Consider the following 18,618-nt stretch of genomic DNA (forward strand, 5'->3'; position numbering starts at 1 on the left):
CACAGTGCTGTGTTCTCTCACTCCAACTTTTATAGACATCTAGAAATGCAGGGGGGGCAGCACAGGATCTTGGGAAACTCCTGCTCCTTTCCTGTTTACTCTCAGTGCTTCCACTGTTAGGAACGCATGCCTTAGTGAAGTGCATTGGCTTTTTTTGAGGAGCAGCCACTGTGTCTCCAGGATATCATTATTTTTCTGACTGACTGAGCTTGGTGACAGCCAGAATGCTAGAAGCTATTGCGTTATCTGGACTGGAGTGAGCAGCTGCTGAGACACCTGACCGTCACAGTGGGCCCTGCCCTCATCATCAGCCTCTATCTGAGAGTGAATGGCTTTTGAAAGATGTCAATACCCAGCTGACTTATTTGAATCACAAATCACTCAGGGTGAATCCATTGAAGGAGAGCCCCTCCAACTTTTGAAAACAGTACATAATGCCCAAAGAGAGCCTCCTCTGATGGGCTGAGGAATTTTCTCTCTGTATAGATGCATCCTATTTTTCTCTCTTCTTTGTTTTTCCTCTGACTTCTTTTTGTTTAAATCAAAAATTCCTAACACTGACACTCTGGAGCCTCCTTGGTGTTGTTGCATCTTTTGTGTTGATCTGAATCTAAAACAGGAACATGCATAATCCCTTCCACATCATATGGGGACAATTAGAGGAGAATAAATTGCAGAGCAAGATTAGAATTGACTCTTTTGTTCTTTGTTTTCCCCCCAAAAGTGAGGAAAGACACATTCTTTGTGGGGACAAAGGGTTGATTCTGCTGCAGCAGAGTCGACAGTGAGGCCCGAGTCAGAGATGGGGCCGTGGGTCTACTGGGTGAAGGCCAGTGTGGTTGTGCTGGACTGGGACAACGTATTCCACCACTGCAGCACTGGGCTCTGGGGCTCTCTCAATGCCCTCTCTGTTTCTGTCACCTCAGAAATGACAAGAATGATGTCCCCTCTGGGCCTGGCCTGTGGCCGCAGTGCTTCTGAATGTGAGAAGCAGGGGAGGGCTTTGAGAAAATATGAGAACGAAAGAGAGATGGGGAGGGGGGAGAGGACGTGCTAAAGTGGTCTCAAGCATCTATTTCTGAACATTAAGGCGCCTCATTTATGTTTTTTTGTTTGTAGGCCCCATGGCTCTGGCTTCTGTGCTGTAGGCCCTTCTTCAGTCCAGCAGCTCTGAGACACTGGTCTGCTTGTTTATTCAGGGGAGGCCCAGGGGCCGAGGGTAGCTTGACATTTCCTTTCAGTGTGTCAAGAGAAAGACACATTTGTTTGTCAGGCACCCCATATTTCCTGTCTCACATTAAACCCACTATCAGTCTTAACTGTATGCAATAAGTGGGCTTAACTAAATCTCATTGCTAAGGTAGCAGCAGCCTTTCAAAAGCAATTACATAATATTGAAATTAAATTATGTGTCATTGTGTATGTAAGGCGTGTTCCCTCTATTGTAGACTGCTACAGTAGTTCAGGGAAACTGATTCAAGATTTTGTAGTAAAAGAGAGACCATGTATGAGTCAGTGGACCAGGCTAGGGTGAGTCACATGCTGGGCAAGAGCCCCAGGGTATGGCAATCTAACAAAATATAACATAGGACAAATCTGTCCTATATATTCAACAGAATTAATCAAATATGTAATAAAAATAACTGGTGTTATTGGTGTGAGCAATGAAACTTCCAAAGATATTGACGAAAGAAAGCCAAATTAAACTGAGCAACTTTGTAAAGCAGTGGGTGGATTGCTCCACCTTGTGGAAAAGCCCTTCTCCAGCCCCTCTAATTGCGTTTAAGGGAGTAAACTCTAAAAGTTCAACAGTGAAAATGACTGATCTTCATGATCTTAGATCTGTATGGCCTGTTGAAATGGAAGTTGTCCTCTAGCCTAATGATGGCTGGTAACATTTGAACTATGGTAGGCTTTCCATTTTAACAACATTTGTTTAATGTTAACCATACACTGTGTGCACAGGAATATCGATTTCCAAAGACCAAGAACACTTTATTGCAGGAAATGAGCTTTAACGGTCAACTTTGGGCATGAAAATGGTCCAACTCCTCCGACTTCTCAATTTTCAAACAGAAAATGTTTCCCTTGAGTTAACCAGAGATACAGTATTTGGGTTGACCTGGCTTTAACCTAAAGTAGCAGGCTTAAAAGAAAACGCCTGAGAGGAGTACCACATCGGGTTTTCAGCAGAAAATGAAGCCTATGTTGAATTAGTTGTTTCCCTGAAAACTGGATACATCCGGTTTTTGCAAACTTATCCTGGTTTAGTCATCTGGAATGATCAGGACAGTTGTGAACAATTGCTGATTGGTGGAATATGGTATGTGCAGGCAATTGTGAGGAGGCGGGACTGCAAAATTGGGGAGGAGTGTGATACTGCGTCCCAGGTACAACACAACCAGCTTCTCAACGCAATAGCATAGCCATACTGGAATAGTAGTTTACGTTTCTATGTACTCATTCATCCTGTTATGATTGATCAAAATGAAAAGTGGAATATCTGTCTGAGGAGTTTGCTTACAACACGATCAATCCTTGACAATGAGTGGTAAGTGGGAAATTAAGATTTCTTCTTGTCAGGTTTATTATTAAAATTTATTTTACAGGTGACATTACATAATTTCTTACCTGACTTTTTCAGATAAAGTCAGATGAGTCAATCGGGGGTGAAAAGTTGCGGCACTGAATTACACTTCGCCCTCCTTATTGTCTTGTCAGTCACAGTTATTTTTGGTATTGTAGTCTCCGTTTAAATAATGTAGTAAATATTCATATTGCCAAGTAGTCTGAGGGGTGTTTATTTTTTATTTTGAGATGTTGGAAAAAGTTGTTCTTGATAAAAATCATCTCATGATATCTGTTTTCTATTGACTACATGAGTAGTCTGCATGGGCAAACGAGAGATGACAGGAAAAGATTCCACAGGACACAGATGTGTCTCGACCTGTCTGTCTGTTCGCGAGGGGGGCGTAGTTATGGAGCACTTACTTACCCCTCATTGTCGGTAAATAGTTAACTTTAAAACATATATAATGTGGCTTCATAGTTCTGCAGAAAAAGGACACAGCACCTTAAATTGGAAAAAATCTATTTTGGTTATTGAACTACAGTAAGTGAAGGGGATTTACACCCGGTAATGGAATTACGGTAAAGGAATTAGATCATGGGTCCCTGATCTGTACTCCTAAACGTGTTGAGAGTCTCAATTGAACGTGTTTTTCTTAGTCCAGGGAGTTGGCACAACTGCTCCTCAGTAGTTGAGGAGGTCTTTGTCTGCTATCGCAGTAGGTTTTTAAGTGTGCGATATGAATCACACCAGTGTTTGCATTCTTGAGCTCTGAGACAGATTTAATGTCGTCCCTATTATTGTTTACGATCCACCAACCAACCTTGTGCAACACCAGGAGAAACTTGAGTCAATCATTGGTGCAGATAATGCACCATCAATTGTGTTCACAGTACTGGAAGTTAATCCTAATCCTGATCCTACAGTATACAGTGCATTCGGAAAGTGTTCAGACCCCTTGACATTTTGTTACATTATAGCCTTATTCTAAAATTGATTAAATATTTTTCCCCCTCATCAATCTACACAATACCCCATAATGACAAAGCAAATGGATAAAAAAAGCTGTCAGGTTGGATGGGGAGCGTCACTGCACAGCTATTTTAAAGAACTTTCCAGAGATGTTCGATCGGGTTCAAGTCTGGACTCTGGGTGGCCACTCAAGGACATTCAGAGACTTGTCCCGAAGCCACTCCTGCGTTGTCTTGGCTGTGTGCTTGGGGTCGTTGTCCTGTTGGAAAATGAACCTTCAACCCAATCTGAGGTCCTGAGTTCTCTGGAACAGGTTTTCATTGAGGATCTCTCTGTACTTTGCTCTGTTCATCTTTCTCTCGATCCTGACTATTCTTCCATTCCCTGCTGCTGAAAAACATAGGGATAGTGCCAGGTTTCCTCCTGACGTGACACTTGGCATTCATGCCAAAGAGTTCAATCTTGGTTTTATTAAACAAGAGAACCCTAGTTTCTCATGGTCAGAGTCCTTTAGGTGCCGTTTGGCATACTCAAAGTGGGCTGTCATATGCCTTTTACTGAGGAGTGGCTTCCATCTGGCCACTCTACCATAAATGCCTGATTGGTGGAGTGCTGCAGAGATGATTGTCCTTCTGGGAGGTTCTCCCATCTCCACAGAGGACCTCTGGATCTCTGTCAGAGTGACCATTGGGTTCTTGGTCACCCACCTGACCAAGGCCCTTCTCCCCCGATTGCTCAATTTGGCCGTGCGGCTAGCTCTAGGAAGAGTTTTGGTGGCGCCAAACTTTTTCCATTTAAGAATGATGGAGGCCACTGTGTTCTTGGGGACCTTCAATGCTAGAGAATTCTTTTGGTATCCTTCCCCAGATCTGTGCCTCGACAAAATCCTATCTCGGAACTCTACGGACAATTCCTTCGACGTCATGGCTTGGTTTTTGCTCTGACATGCACTGTCAACTGTGGGACCTTATATAGACAGGTGTTTCTTTACAAATCATGTACAGTCAATTGAATTTACCACAGGTGGACTCCAATCAAGTTTTTAGAAACATCTCAGGATGCACCTGAGCTCAATTTTAAGTATCATAGCAAAGGGTCTGAATACTTACGTAAATAAGGTATTTCTGTTTTTTAGCAAACATTTCCAAAACCTGTTTTCACGTTGTGGGGTATTGTGTGTAGATTGCTGAGGAAAACAAATGAATAAATTTTAGAATAAGGCTGTAACTTAATAAAATGTGGGAAAAGTCAAGGCGTCTGAATACTTTCCGAATGTTCTGTAATATATGTTAAATGCAAAATAATCCCATCCAGCTTTCATTGGAGCACAGCCAGAAAAGTAAATCCTTCTGCTCCTTCTCACAATGCAGCAGACAATGGCCAAAAACTGTATTATCAAAATAGTTTGAGCCTGTTCTCTTTAAAACACAGAATAACTTTGGCTCCTCTTTCAAACCAGTCCTGTATTAACTTGCTTCCTCTGTACCAGGCATCACAGTATTGGGGAAGGATTATGACATGGGACAAGAAGAGGGGCGGCCGGTGTCCCCGTTCTCTGAGGAGTTTTGTGAGGAGCTGTGGGACCGGGTGGAGGGGGTGAGGCACAAACTGACCCGCATCCTGAACCCAGCCAAGCTCACGCCCTACCTGAGGCAGTGCAAGGTCATCGACGAGCAGGATGAGGATGAGGTCCTCAACTCCACCCAGTACCCACTACGTATCAGCAAAGCTGGTGAGAGAGGGGGAGGTAGAGGGAATTGGTGGGAGCGAAAAAGAGAGGGAGAATGAGAGAGAAATTATGGAAGGGAATGAGAAGAGTGTAAAAGGTAAGTGAGAGGAGGCAGGGAGAGAGGGGGTAGATCGGCCAGAATGAGGTAAGTAGGGGTTTGTGCCGTGTGAGAAAAAGGTGTTTTGATAAGGATAGCAAGAGGGGAGTGAGAGGGAGGGGAGACGGGTATGAGTAACGAGGCAGGAGATCAAGATGAAAGCAATGAAGGGGTGGCCACTAGCTAGGTAAAGGAGAGGGAGATAAAGGAGGAGGTAGACAGATGGGGAGTGAAAAAGACGGGAAGAGAAGAAGAAACAGAGAGATGAGGTTAGAGAGGTGACAAAAAATGACAAAGGGATTACTGGAACGTGAGCAGCTTTCACACTTGTGTCAGTACAGTACTTACAGTGTCTCCATCTTCAGGATGTATTGTCGTCTTCATCTTATAAACTTTAATGATGTCATCACTGTTAATCAGGACGTTTGATTGACATCCTGCATGGGCGGGGCCAGCGTGGCCTCCAGGCCTTCATGGAGTCTTTGGAGTTCTACCACCCCGAGCAATACACTCAGCTCACTGGACAACAGCCCACCCAGCGCTGCTCCATCATCTTGGGTGAGGATTTGTCCCCAAATATCCCCCTTCCACTCCTGTATGACCTGTGTTCCCCCATTTACCTCCACTGCTGTTTCCCCACCAGATGAGGAGGGTCCAGAGGGCCTGACTCAGTTCCTGCTGCTTGAGGTGCGTAAGCTGAGGGAGCAGCTGCGGGGGAGCCAAGTGTGTGAGCGCCGCCTGTCCCAGCGTTGCCGTGTGGCCGAGGAGGAGCGCAGCCGGGCTGAACGCAAGACACTGGACCTACGACATGACCGGCTGCAGATGGAGAGGTACACCACACGGAACCACATATACAGGGCTTAAAGCACTGTGAGACAAATGACAGTATGAGAAGCATTAAAGTTTGATTCATTGAACTTCACAGGTAAAACCACACAAACATCTGGTTGTTATCCACAGGCCCCAACAATGTGCACTACACCCAAGGTGAATGACCGTATTTAGAGCGGAATTTGAAACATCGAGAATGATATACATAAACTGCATTCATGATGAGCCATGGTCCATGGCTGTCATACATTTCTTTAATAGGGATGTACAGTTTCTATGTCCAGTGTACTGAGAGCTGGCTGAATGTCTCTCCCACAGGCTGCGTCAGGACTGGGAGGCAGGCAGCAGGGAGCTGGGCCGGCTGAAGGACAGACACCTGGAACAGGCTGTGAAATACTCTCGTGCCCTGGAGGATCAGGCCAAGGCCTCCACACGTGAGAGAGAGCTACTGGAACAGGTATAGAGAGGAGAGGGGGACAAGGGGTCTGATGGGTTGTTGATGGAGAGGGGGGTGACTGGGACAGAAGAAAGCAGCTGGTGAAAGATAAAAGGGTGAATGGAGGGTATACATTTTTTTTAAAGAGCTGTTGGGACATGCCTTTATAGGAAGCATTTCCCTGGTAGGATTCCCTTGTAATACTCTTACTCAACCTTTTCTACAGATGGAGCAGCTGAAGACCAGACTGATGGAGGCAGAGAAAGAGACTGACAGTAGTCCTGTCTCTATTGCGCCAGTCAGAAGGAACAGGAGTGTCGCCCATCGGACGAACGACGCCCCCGCTGTTCCCGAGAAGAGGGAGGAGCCACTGCAGCACATTGACATTCAGAAGTCCGGTCACATTGAAACACAGGTAGAGCCACCACTCAGAGTGAATCTGATTCAGGTCACATTGAAACACAGGTAGAGCCACCACTCAGAGTGAATCTGATTCAGGTCACATTGAAACACAGGTAGAGCCACCACTCAGAGTGAATCTGATTCACCCTCTGAGTTTGTGATGTTTTCCCGCTCCGACGGTGCTGCTCTAACTCTTATATTGTTCCGTTTTGACCTCAGGCTCTGTTGGACATCCTGAAGCAGGACCGCAGGGAGGCAGCAGAGCAGAGACACGAGCTGTGTGGCAACATCGCCAGACTACAGGGAGAGCTGGAGAGCTCTGAGGATTTCAGGGACAAGGTGAGAGCAGAGAAAGAGCCTATTCACACCATTCTGTCCCATTATTCACTCTCAGAAGTCACTGAGCTGGTGACAGTTTTTCAAGTTGTCTTTGTTAAGGTTTCATAAAGTGTTAAAACATGCCTCTTATATATCAACACAATTGTATTATTCTGTCTTTGATGGTATGGTGTGTTGTGTTGTGAAGCTGGAGTCTCAGTGTGAGCAGCTGCAGCTGAAGGTGAGGACTCTGCAGCTGGACTGGGAGACGGAACAGAAAAGGAGCCTTTCCTACTTCAACCAGATTATGGAGCTGGAGAAGGAGAGGGACCAGGTCAGTAGGTCTGAGTAGGGATACGGGTTAGAATCAACGAATCAATGTACGGTAAGGTTTTTGTTTCTGTTGGTTTAAATAGTTCATGGCTGTTTGGACACTGAATGCACATGCAGAGAGGAATGTTTAGGTCGGAGTGTTTGAGGCCTTTTTGCAGGATAATATAAGGCCTTTCTCTGCATAGTTGCACCATTACTCACCATAATACATCATTTTTGTCTAGTCGCGCAGGTGTTTCCACTACTCAGTGTCTCCCCCACTCAGTGTCTGTCTGTCTCCTCATAACTCATCTCTCTGGCACCTTCTCTCCTCCTCCCTCTGATACTGTAAATCCTTCAGGCTCTGCGCAGTCGAGACAGCCTGCAGTTGGAGTATACTGACTGCCTATTGGACAAGAACCGCCTGCGTAAACGCATTGCAGAGCTTCAGGCCAATCTAGAGCAGCAGCAGAGAGAGCTGGAGAAAGAGAAGGACAGGAGCAGGGAGCAAAGTTCGCCCTGTATGCACTGTGTGAGTCTCAGCTACTGTATGTACACACATACTGTGTACACACTTTTGATTATACTTGCACAACCCAACTGTGTTTTCCCTATTCTGTCAGTTTCACACACTCACAAAAATATGATAATCAAATTATATTACAGCCTTCTCCTGTACTCTTCTAATGTGATTGTCTCTCTGTCCCTCTCCTAGTCTCACTTGTCTCTGTGCAGCGAAGACCAGTGCTACGGGCCCTGCTGCTCCCTAGACCTCAGCCCTCTGCCCAACGGCACTCACCAGCTGCTCTGCAAGGTCAGAGTTCATCGCCATCTTATCATCTTCATTGGCAGCAGCTAGAATATTAGCAACGTTATAGTGTTACCATCAACAGCAGCCACAACATTTATCTCTTTATAATCATGTGATAGATAGTCCTTGAGGAGTGTGGCAGTGTTGCTGTCCAACCTGTCTTTTCATTTGACTCATTCACAGAGTTCAGTAGGTACCATTGAGCTGATCCCCATAATAATAATGCTTATTTTACTTGGCATGGTTATTCATGGTCTACTTACAGAGAATATTATTTTTAGATCAGGGTGAAGCAACTCCTGTGTGCTAATTAGGTCACATTGTTGTTTTGCATGGAGTTAGAGATATGATGTTTTATGTATTGTTTATTTAACTTTTGTTTATTACCTACTTCACTTCTTTGGCAATGTTAACATATGTTTCCCATGCCAATAAAGCCCCTTGAACTGAATTGATGTTGCCAGAGAGGAATTTGTGTAACTGTCAGCATGTTGGTACCTGTAGGATTCCTTTCAGTGAACAGATGTTGATGATGTCTCTGTTTTCATTTCTGTGTCACAGTCTCCCTCTACAGACCAAACCCATGTCCACTCCGAAGGTAAGCCTATATTTCAATTCAAATCAAATGTTATTTGTCACATACACCTAATACAACAGACCTGCAGTAAAATTCTTACTTACAAGCCCTTAACTAACAATGCAGTTTTAAGAAAAATACCAACAAAAATAAGAAATAAAAGTAACAAATAGTTAAAGAGCAGCAGTAAAATAACAATAGCGAGGCTAAATACAGGGGGTAGAGTTGAGATGAATGCAGTGGTGCACTTGGCCTATCCAAAGGGGTTACTTGAGAAGACTCATAAGACCATAGGCTTACTGGTAAATGCACACGAGGGGTACTTTAAGGGTACTCTGGGCAGAGCAAAAGATACTTGGTGGTACAGTAACGGAAAAAGGTTGGGAACAACTGGATTAGGGGATTGGTGTTTTGCAAGGATAGCGTTGAAGAAAAGAGCATTCCTGAGTTGATCCCTCTTTTTTTCATTCTGCTTTATTTATTCTACATTTTTACACCACTGTAGCTGACGAAGGATAACCCGTGTATTTGAACTACTGTTGGAATAAGACATGGTAGAAATAGGCATGGCCAAAACAAACGTTTTTTTTGTTTTTTTTTACAACTTTGATGAGAGAGGATAGGCTTAGACTTCTAAATACTTTCTTTTGTCTGCAGGTTCCCGCTCAAACTCAGAGGAGAATCTCTTGACACCAGTGAGTTGTTGAATTACTCCACAACACTTTGTGACATGCCAACATACCAAAGCATCATGTCTCATCTAGCATTCATCTGTATTATATTAACAAGTGTATTTTTCTCACTGAACAGTGTAGCTGTGAATACACGCAGTATATGTGGATTGTTGAATAATTAATTCACTTTTTCAAGTTGTCTTGGAGACAATGAATAGGTTTAAATTGTGGGCCTGCATCTATACTTTAGTCATTCTCTATTTCCCTTCTTGTTTGTGTCCTGTGTGTTTTACAGACAGTGGACAGTGAAAGGGATGTTAACAGGCTCTCCATCTTCCCCTTCCCTCCCTGCATGAACTCCATCAACCGCAGGGTCAACATAGAGTATGTCATACCCATAGAATTAGGAAATATAATTATTATTAATTTAATAGGATATCTATGGTCATACCATAGCAGATCAACTTTTACATTGTTCTCTGATATGAATATATCCCTCTCTTAAATCCCATGTTATGCTGTACATGTATTTAAAACTAAATAAATGATGATAAACTCCTCTGTTTTCTTATCCCTTTACAGGTTTGACCTGGACTCCTGGGGCAGTGATGAGAATGAGAACCTCACAGGTTTGGTTCAGCTCAGTACATCCCTCCTGTCTGTCTAAGTCTGGAGCTACCTGTAATACCTGTAACTCCGGCTAAGTATAGATGTGTGTAGTGATGTCTCATTATATTGTGTTTCAGGAGTCCAGAGTGAGGTCTCCCTGTCAAACTCCTGTAGCTCCCTGCATTCCCACCTCTTCCCCCCTGACCTCATCAACCTGCCCCCTGTCCCACCTCACAAACCCAACTACAGCAGTCTCGGGTAGGTCTCCATCTCTGTGCTGCCTACATCAGGGCAGCTAATCCAACGTAGTGTAGGTACACATGCTAACCATTCATGGTGTGCGATATAATCTTAACCTTATACTGATAAGTGTAATTACAATCTCTCTTTCCACTTTCTCTTTCAGTTTCGTGCCCCTGTCCCCCGTACCTAGTCCCCCCACCATGCCCAAAAGAGGAAGAGGCAGCCTGGCAGATGACATCACCATCATTGGGGGCAACCGCACAGGCATCTTTGTTAGCAGCGTCAGAGCTGGTTCTCCTGCTGAGCAGTGTGGTCTGAAGGAGGGTAGTGAGTTACTGGAGGTGAGAAACAGAGGCATACAGACAGATGGACAGGCAAACAGATAGTTGAAAATCAGCCACACAGGACTGGGTGTAACTGTCTCTCTTCTCCCTGTCCAGCTGGAGAAGGTTCTGTTTGGTGGGGGCAGTGTGCTGATGGGCCAGTGCACTGGAGAGGTGGCACACTTCTCTCTGCAGTGGTGGACAGAGCCCTCTTCTCTCAAACACCAGACCAACACAGAGGGTAAAGTTCTCTGAGACTGCTTTTACAGTTATTTTCCTTGACTGATGTGCTTTTTCAGTACAGTACACCTTTATAGTGTATGGTCTTGGCCTTTATCCAGGCGTCAGATATATAGAACCAAAAAAAGGTTTATAGAACCAAAAAAGATAAAACAATAGAGTGTGTGTAACTAACTGCCCACCCCTTTTCCTCTTCTCAGCCTACTCCAAGTTATGTGCCCAGCTCCCTTCTCCTACCTTCCACGGTGCTGACTCCTTCTACGTGCGCGTCAACCTGGACCTGGACCCTCATAGCGACCTGCCCTGTCTGGGGGTGCGCTGTGATGACATAATACACGTCACTGACACCCGTTACAATGGGAAGTACCAGTGGCGCTGCACCCTGGTGAACCCCGGCACAGGCAAGCCCTTGCAGGCAGGGGTCATGCCCAATTACAACAGGTAAGGGAGAGGTGCCATGTACTGTAATAATACCTTTGTGACAGAGTTCAAATGAATGGGTTATATAATGTAAGACATTTTAATAAGCATGAGAAGAAGATTAAACGTTCCATTAATCTATAACAGACAGTTGTGCAAACATTTAGCTTTGTTAGACTGCACTCATAGACTGCATGGGACACGTAGTGATAAATGTGTATCCCCTAAATCTTTCTCTATCTCAGAGCCCAGCAGCTGTTATTGGTGAGGTTACGTACCATAGCCCTGGAGCAGAAGGATTTCAAGAAGAAAGTAAGTCTCCTCTTGTCCCTACTGTGTGTGAATCTCTGGTAACCAAGGGTAACCAGACTACTGATTCCTCCATTCCTCACTGTAGGTATCCAAGAAGGGCTCTGAGCGTGTGCGATTGGTCAAGGCTGTGTCCCCCAGCTGTCGTGGGATTGGTTCCACCCCACAGGTCCTTTACACACTCAGCAACCGTAAGCTCCTCCCATATGACTTTACTGATATTTTTGTTTGTAATTTGAAGACTATAGTAAGATAAAAATGCATGAACTTAAATGTGTGTGTGTGTGTCTTTGCTCAGGTCACGAGGAGCACCTGATTCCTTACAGTATGGTCCAGCCAATACAGGTCAAGACCAAACGGCCTGTCATCTTCTCCCCCTCCTTGCTCTCTCGTGGCCTCATAGAGAGACTGCTTCAGCCAGCAAAGTCTGGACTGGACTTCAACACCTGCCAACCAGGTACACACACACACACATGCAGACACGCACATGGTTATTTACACACTGTCACTACACACTCAAATTTCAGAAGCACTATGCTTGTTGTCCTTCTTGCATGATCGGCTGTGTTTTAAAGTAATTACTTGTAGATATGTTGTCTCTCTACCGCTTCTCATGGAGTGATGTATTTCAGAGCCAATCCAGGCCACAGAGAGAAATGATAAGAGTGTTTTCCTGCTAGATGCTTCCACCCCAGAGCAGGCTCTTGGAATCAGTCTGCAGTCTATTCAGGATGTAATAAGCCAGGTATACACTCTTTCATTCATTCATTCTCTCTCTCTCTCTCTCTCTTTCACACACAAACAAACACTTCCCATGGGGCAAAAACGGGTTGTGTCAATTTGTATTTTTTATTTAACTAGGCAAGTCAGTCAAGAATAAATTCCTATTTACAATGACGGCCTACCCCGGCCAAACCCTCCTCTAACCCGGACGACGCTGGGCCAATTGTGTACCACCCTATGGCACTCCCGATCACAGCCGGTTGTTATACAGCCTGTAACCAGGGTCTGTAGTGACGCCTCTAGCACTGAGATGCAGTGCCTTAGTCCGCTGTGGCACTTGGGAGACCCACAATGTTGCTTCCACGATATTTCAATAAAAAAATGTTATCAAATTAATTTATATAGCCCTTCGTACATCAGCTGATATCTCAAAGTGCTGTACAGAAACCCCGCCTAAAACCCCAAACAGCAAGCAATGCAGGTGTAGAAGCAAGGTGGCTAGGAAAAACTCCCTAGGAAGAAACCTAGAGAGGAACCAGGCTATGAGGGGTGGCCAGTCCTCTTCTGGCTGTGCCAGGTGGAGATTATAACAAAACATGGCCAAGATGTTCAAATGTTCATACATGACCAGCATGGTCAAATAATAATAATCACAGGCAGAACAGTTGAAACTGGAGCAGCAGCACGGCCAGGTGGACTGGGGACAGCAAGGAGTCATCATGCCAGGTAGTCCTGAGGCATGGTCCTAGGGCTCAGGTCCTCCGAGAGAGAAAGAGAGAATTAGAGAGCATACTTAAATTCACACAGGACACCGGATAAAACAGGATAAGTACTCCAGATATAACAAACTGACCCTAGCCCCCCTACACAAACTACTGCAGCATAAATACTGGAGGCTGAGACAGGAGGGGTCAGGAGACACTGTGGCCCCATCCGATGATACCTCCGGACAGGGCCAAACAGGAAGGATATAACCCCACCCACTTTGCCTAAGCACAGCCCCCACACCACTAGAGGGATATCTTCAACCACCAACTTACCATCCTGAGACAAGGCTGAGTATAGCCCACAAAGATCTCCGCCACGGCACAACCCAAGGGGGGGCGCCAACCCAGACAGGAAGATCACATCAGTGACTCAACCCACTCAAGTGACGCAACCCTCCTAGGGACGGCATGAAAGAGCACCAGTAAGCCAGTGACTCAGCCCCTGTAATAGGGTTAGAGGCCGAGAATCCCAGTGGGAAGAGGGGAACCGGCCAGGCAGAGACAGCAAGGGCGGTTCGTTGCTCCAGAGCCTTTTCGTTCACCTTCACACTCCTGGGCCAGACCACACTCAATCATATGACCCACTGAAGAGATGCGTTTTCAGTAAAGACTTAAAGGTTGAGACCGAGTTTGTCTCTTTTTTGCGTTATGTAATGATGTTTAATTGACGTGGAAAAGATTTTATCTAAATCCAATGACATGGTGACATTTTTTGTTGATTTCACATTGAATTCAGGTTAGTTGACAACTACACCTAATGTAAATCAAAACTAGATGTTGAACGGATGTCTGTGCCCAGTGGGTTACCTCTTCTGTGTCTTGTCTCTCAGGACAAGCACTGTCTGTTGGAGCTGGGCCTGAGTAGTGTGGAGGGCCTTCTGAGGCAGGGGATCTACCCTATCGTCATTAATATCCGACCCAAGAACAAAAAACACAAGAAGCTAAAGTAGGTGCCTGACTGACTATCTGTATTTGTGTGTGTTTACAAGACACTTTTAAATCATAAGTTATTCTATTTTTGTAGCTGTATGTTCTCTAATCCAATTTATAAACAGTAGTTACAAAGTCTATCTATTTTGCCCCATTGACAGGAAGTTGCTGACCGGACGAGGGGAGGATGGCGTGATGCAGGAGGTGTGTCAGGTGGACGAGCAGCAGCTGGAGACCCTGCCCCTGCTCTACCACACTTTGGAATCCAGCACCTGGAGCTGCACCGAGGATCTGCTTCTCGCCATACGCAATGTCATCCACAGCCAGCAGAAGGCACTGCTGTGGGTTGAGTTGGAAAGGCTCCAATAGATCCCAATGTTATCGCCCAGTTTTATTGTTGTACTTGTAATTTGATACAATTAAAGATACATTTCACACACACCCATATAGATACCTAGTTCTACCACTGTAAATGTGAAGTTTCATGTTTATATGATGAATTTAACCTTACAAGCTCAGTAGTAACGTGTCTTTATGTTTTAATGTTGTATTTCTTGTCTACCTATGTTAAACATCAGCATTAAACAACCTTCATTAGTTAACAGAGCATCTTTTTAAAATCTTGAATAATTTATAATAATACATGGAATTTGTATAGCGCTTTTCTAACACCCAAAGACAATAATATTAGTAGTTAGGGTTTGCCTACATTTGCCTTTGGTCACTAGTCACAATACAATAGCTTTAGAAAGTTCTTCTAAAAATAAAGTGCATAAACTGCTTTATGGTTAGGATAAACTTTGGCCTTTAGAATGTTGCTTTCAATACAACTGGAAACTCGGAAAAAACGAGAGCTTAAAGTCAATACGTCCTCTGCATTGACCATACAGTATTTACTGCAATGCGGTATCCGCAAAAGTCAGCGCAAACATATTTTTTGGTGCTTTGCAGAGCAGCCCAGAGCTGTTAAGAAGGAAGTTGTCAAGAAAGTGCATTTGTGTATATCTAGGAACTCCCCCATCTACTGTCAACCAATCAACCCTCCACTCACTTTGACCTCTGCATGCCTCTGGAGACTCTGAAATTGCATCACACCATCCATACGGTACCTTAGACCACATTTAGGATCAAGCATGATGATACCGCAGAGGTATAATAATATAATAACCCCCAATATTTGTACCAAGGACTGATCACCCCAATCCACAAAAGTGGAGACTAATTTGACCCCAATAACTACCGTGGAATATGCGTCAACAGTAACCTTGGGAAAATCCTCTGCATTATCATTAACAGCAGACTCGTACATTTCCTCAATGAAAACAATGTACTGAGCAAATGTCAAATTGGCTTTTTACCAAATTACCGTACAGCAGACCATGTATTCACCCTGCACACCCTAATTGACAACCAAACAAACCAAAACAAAGGCAAAGTCTTCTCATGCTTTGTTGATTTCAAAAAAGCCTTCGACTCAATTTGGCATGAGGGTCTGCTATACAAATTGATGGAAAGTGGTGTTGGGGGTAAAACAAACGACATTATAAAATCCATGTACACAAACAAGTGTGCAGTTAAAATGGGCAAAAAACACACACATTTCTTCACACGTGGTAGTGGGGTGAGACAGGGATGCAGCTTAAGCCCCACCCTCTTCAACATATATATATCAACAAATTGGCGCGGGCACTAGAAAAGTCTGCAGCACCCGGCCTCACCCTACTAGAATCCGAAGTCAAATGTCTACTGTTTGCTGATGATCTGGTGCTTCTGTCACCAACCAAGGAGGGCCTACAGCAGCACCTAGATCTTCTGCACAGATTCTGTCAGACCTGGGCCCTGACAGTAAATCTCAGTAAGACCAAAATAATGGTGTTCCAAAAAAGGTCCAGTCACCAGGACCACAAATACAAATGCCATCTAAACACTGTTGCCCAAGAGCACACAAAAAACTATACATACCTTGGCCTAAACATCAGCGCCACAAGTAACTTCCACAAAGCTGTGAACGATCTGAGAGACAAGGCAAGGAAGGCATTCTATGCCATCAAAAGGAACATACATTTTAACATACCAATTAGGATCTGGCTAAAAATACTTGAATCAGTCATAGAGCCCATTGCCCTTTATGGTTGTGAGGTCTGGGGTCCGCTCACCAACCAAGACTTCACAAAATGGGACAAACACCAAATTGAGACTCTGCATGCCGAATTCTGCAAAAATATCCTCAGTGTACAACGTAAAACACCAAATAATGCATGCAGAGCAGAATTAGGCCGATACCCACTAATTATCAAAATCCAGAAAAGAGCCGTTAAATTCTACAACCACCTAAAAGGAAGCGATTCCCAAACCTTCCATAACAAAGCCATCACCTACAGAGAGATGAACCTGGAGAAGAGTCTCCTAAGCAAACTGGTCCTGGGGCTCTGTTCACAAACCCCAGGACAGCAGCACAATTAGACCCAACCAAATCATGAGAAAACAAAAAGATAATTACTTGACACAATGGAAAGAATTAACAAAAAAACAGAGCAAACTAGAATGCTATTTGGCCCTAAACAGTGAGTACACAGCGGCAGAATACCTGACCACTGTGACTGACCCAAACTTAAGGAAAGCTTTGACTATGTACAGACTCAGTGAGCATAGCCTTGCTATTGAGAAAGGCCGCCGTAGGCAGACATGGCTCTCAAGAGAAGACAGGCTATGTGCTCACTGCCCACAAAATGAGGTGGAAACTGAGCTGCTCTTCCTGCCCAATGTATGACCATATTAGAGAGACATATTTCCCTCAGATTACACAGATCCACAAAGAATTCGAAAACAAATCCAATTTTGATAAACTCCCATATCTACTGGGTGAAATTCCACAGTGTGCCATCACAGCAGCAAGATATGTGACCTGTTGCCACGAGAAAAGGGCAACCAGTGAAGAACAAACACCATTGTAAATACAACCCATATTTATGCTTATTTATTTTTATATTTAGTCCTTTAACCATTTGTACATTGTTAAAACACTGTATATATATATATATATATATATATATATATATAATATGACATTTGTAATGTCTTTATTGTTTTGAAACTTCTGTATGTGTAATGTTTACTGTTAATATTTATTGTTTATTTCATTTTTGTATATTATCTACCTCACTTGCTTTGGCAATGTTAACACGTGTTTCCAATGCCAATAAAGCCCCTTGAATTGAATTAATAATGCCAAGGTCAAAACAACTGGGAACTCGGAAAAATACGAGGTCAAATCATGACGTCAGTGATCCTAAGGTTGGAAAGACGGAGCTCTAGAAAGTCCCCCTTGTTCACGAGATGGAATGACCGTTCAAATCTATTTTTCCCGTTTGGCTCGTTTTTTTCGAGTTCCCAGTTGTTTCCAACGGACTGAAGTCGGAAGTAGGAGATTTCCGAGTTACCAGTTTTGAACACCGCATTCATGTTGACGTTTTTGCTAAGGAGATTTTAGTCGCGCAATTTTGCATTTGACTATGATAATTGGTGCATTATTCCTCAAGTGACTTGCCAAGTTAAATAAAGGTTCAATAAAAAAACTAAAAAGGGATTAAATATGCATGAGGACGAATCGTTTCTCTTTGAGACGTTAGGTACATCATTGAACTATCCCTACTGTTGACCAATTGCCGATGAGGGGGCGTAGACTTCATCGACCGACTTCCGCTTGCCTTGAGAGAAAATAATGGTGTGCCTGAACTGCGGGGGGAAAAAAACATGCCGAGGTCCAGAACAAACAAAAACGTCACAAAATGTCATCATAATATATGCACTAACTGTTCCGTCTGGGAAGCATGTGGACGCCACTAGGCAACAAAAGAGAAAAGCAACAACATGAGGAAACGTCACATAACAAGAGGGTATAAATAAGCAGTCAAATGAAGCTGGTATTTTGAGGTCAAGTCTTATGATACAGATAATACTTTGTGTTCTGGAAAAGGTATGATGAAGAGAAGAGAGTGAATGCATTGATTATACTTATTATTATGTCATTCGGGAGCTGACTGTAAACCAAAGATTTATTTATTTATTTTATTTACCTTTATTTAACCAGGTAGGCAAGTTGAGAACAAGTTCTCATTTACAATTGCGACCTGGCCAAGATAAAGCAAAGCAGTTCGACAGATAAAACGACACAGAGTTACACATGGAGTAAAAACAAACATACAGTCAATAATGCAGTATAAACAAGTCTATATACAATGTGAGCAAATGAGGTGAGAAGGGAGGTAAAGGCAAAAAAGGCCATGATGGCAAAGTAAATACAATATAGCAAGTAAAATACTGGAA

At 43.8% G+C, this 18,618-nt stretch overlaps 1 protein-coding gene across 1 annotated transcript; it reads left to right on the forward strand.

Moving 5' to 3' along the window:
* Positions 1-2,380: 2,380 nt before the first annotated feature.
* On the forward strand, positions 2,381-14,899 carry LOC109898595 (caspase recruitment domain-containing protein 10). Its single transcript, XM_020493621.2, has 24 exons — positions 2,381-2,551; positions 5,031-5,273; positions 5,788-5,925; positions 6,011-6,197; positions 6,517-6,655; positions 6,861-7,049; positions 7,256-7,375; positions 7,563-7,688; positions 8,028-8,198; positions 8,382-8,480; positions 9,039-9,075; positions 9,712-9,749; positions 10,024-10,112; positions 10,311-10,357; positions 10,475-10,595; positions 10,744-10,921; positions 11,021-11,144; positions 11,344-11,584; positions 11,809-11,875; positions 11,961-12,063; positions 12,171-12,329; positions 12,505-12,617; positions 14,193-14,308; positions 14,454-14,899. Exons 1-24 carry the CDS (start codon positions 2,545-2,547, stop codon positions 14,659-14,661), a joined length of 3,060 nt encoding a protein of 1,019 aa, XP_020349210.2. The 5' UTR covers positions 2,381-2,544; the 3' UTR covers positions 14,662-14,899.
* The last annotated feature ends 3,719 nt before the right edge of the window (positions 14,900-18,618 follow it).

Source organism: Oncorhynchus kisutch, linkage group LG10, assembly GCF_002021735.2.
Source record: "Oncorhynchus kisutch isolate 150728-3 linkage group LG10, Okis_V2, whole genome shotgun sequence".
NCBI classification, from domain to species: domain Eukaryota; kingdom Metazoa; phylum Chordata; class Actinopteri; order Salmoniformes; family Salmonidae; genus Oncorhynchus; species Oncorhynchus kisutch.

Coding starts and splice junctions, on each gene's coding strand:
- LOC109898595 (XM_020493621.2), top strand. Junction 5,274..5,787: donor ACTACGTATCAGCAAAGCTG/GTGAGAGAGGGG, acceptor ACTGTTAATCAG/GACGTTTGATTGACATCCTG. Junction 7,689..8,027: donor TGGAGAAGGAGAGGGACCAG/GTCAGTAGGTCT, acceptor TAAATCCTTCAG/GCTCTGCGCAGTCGAGACAG.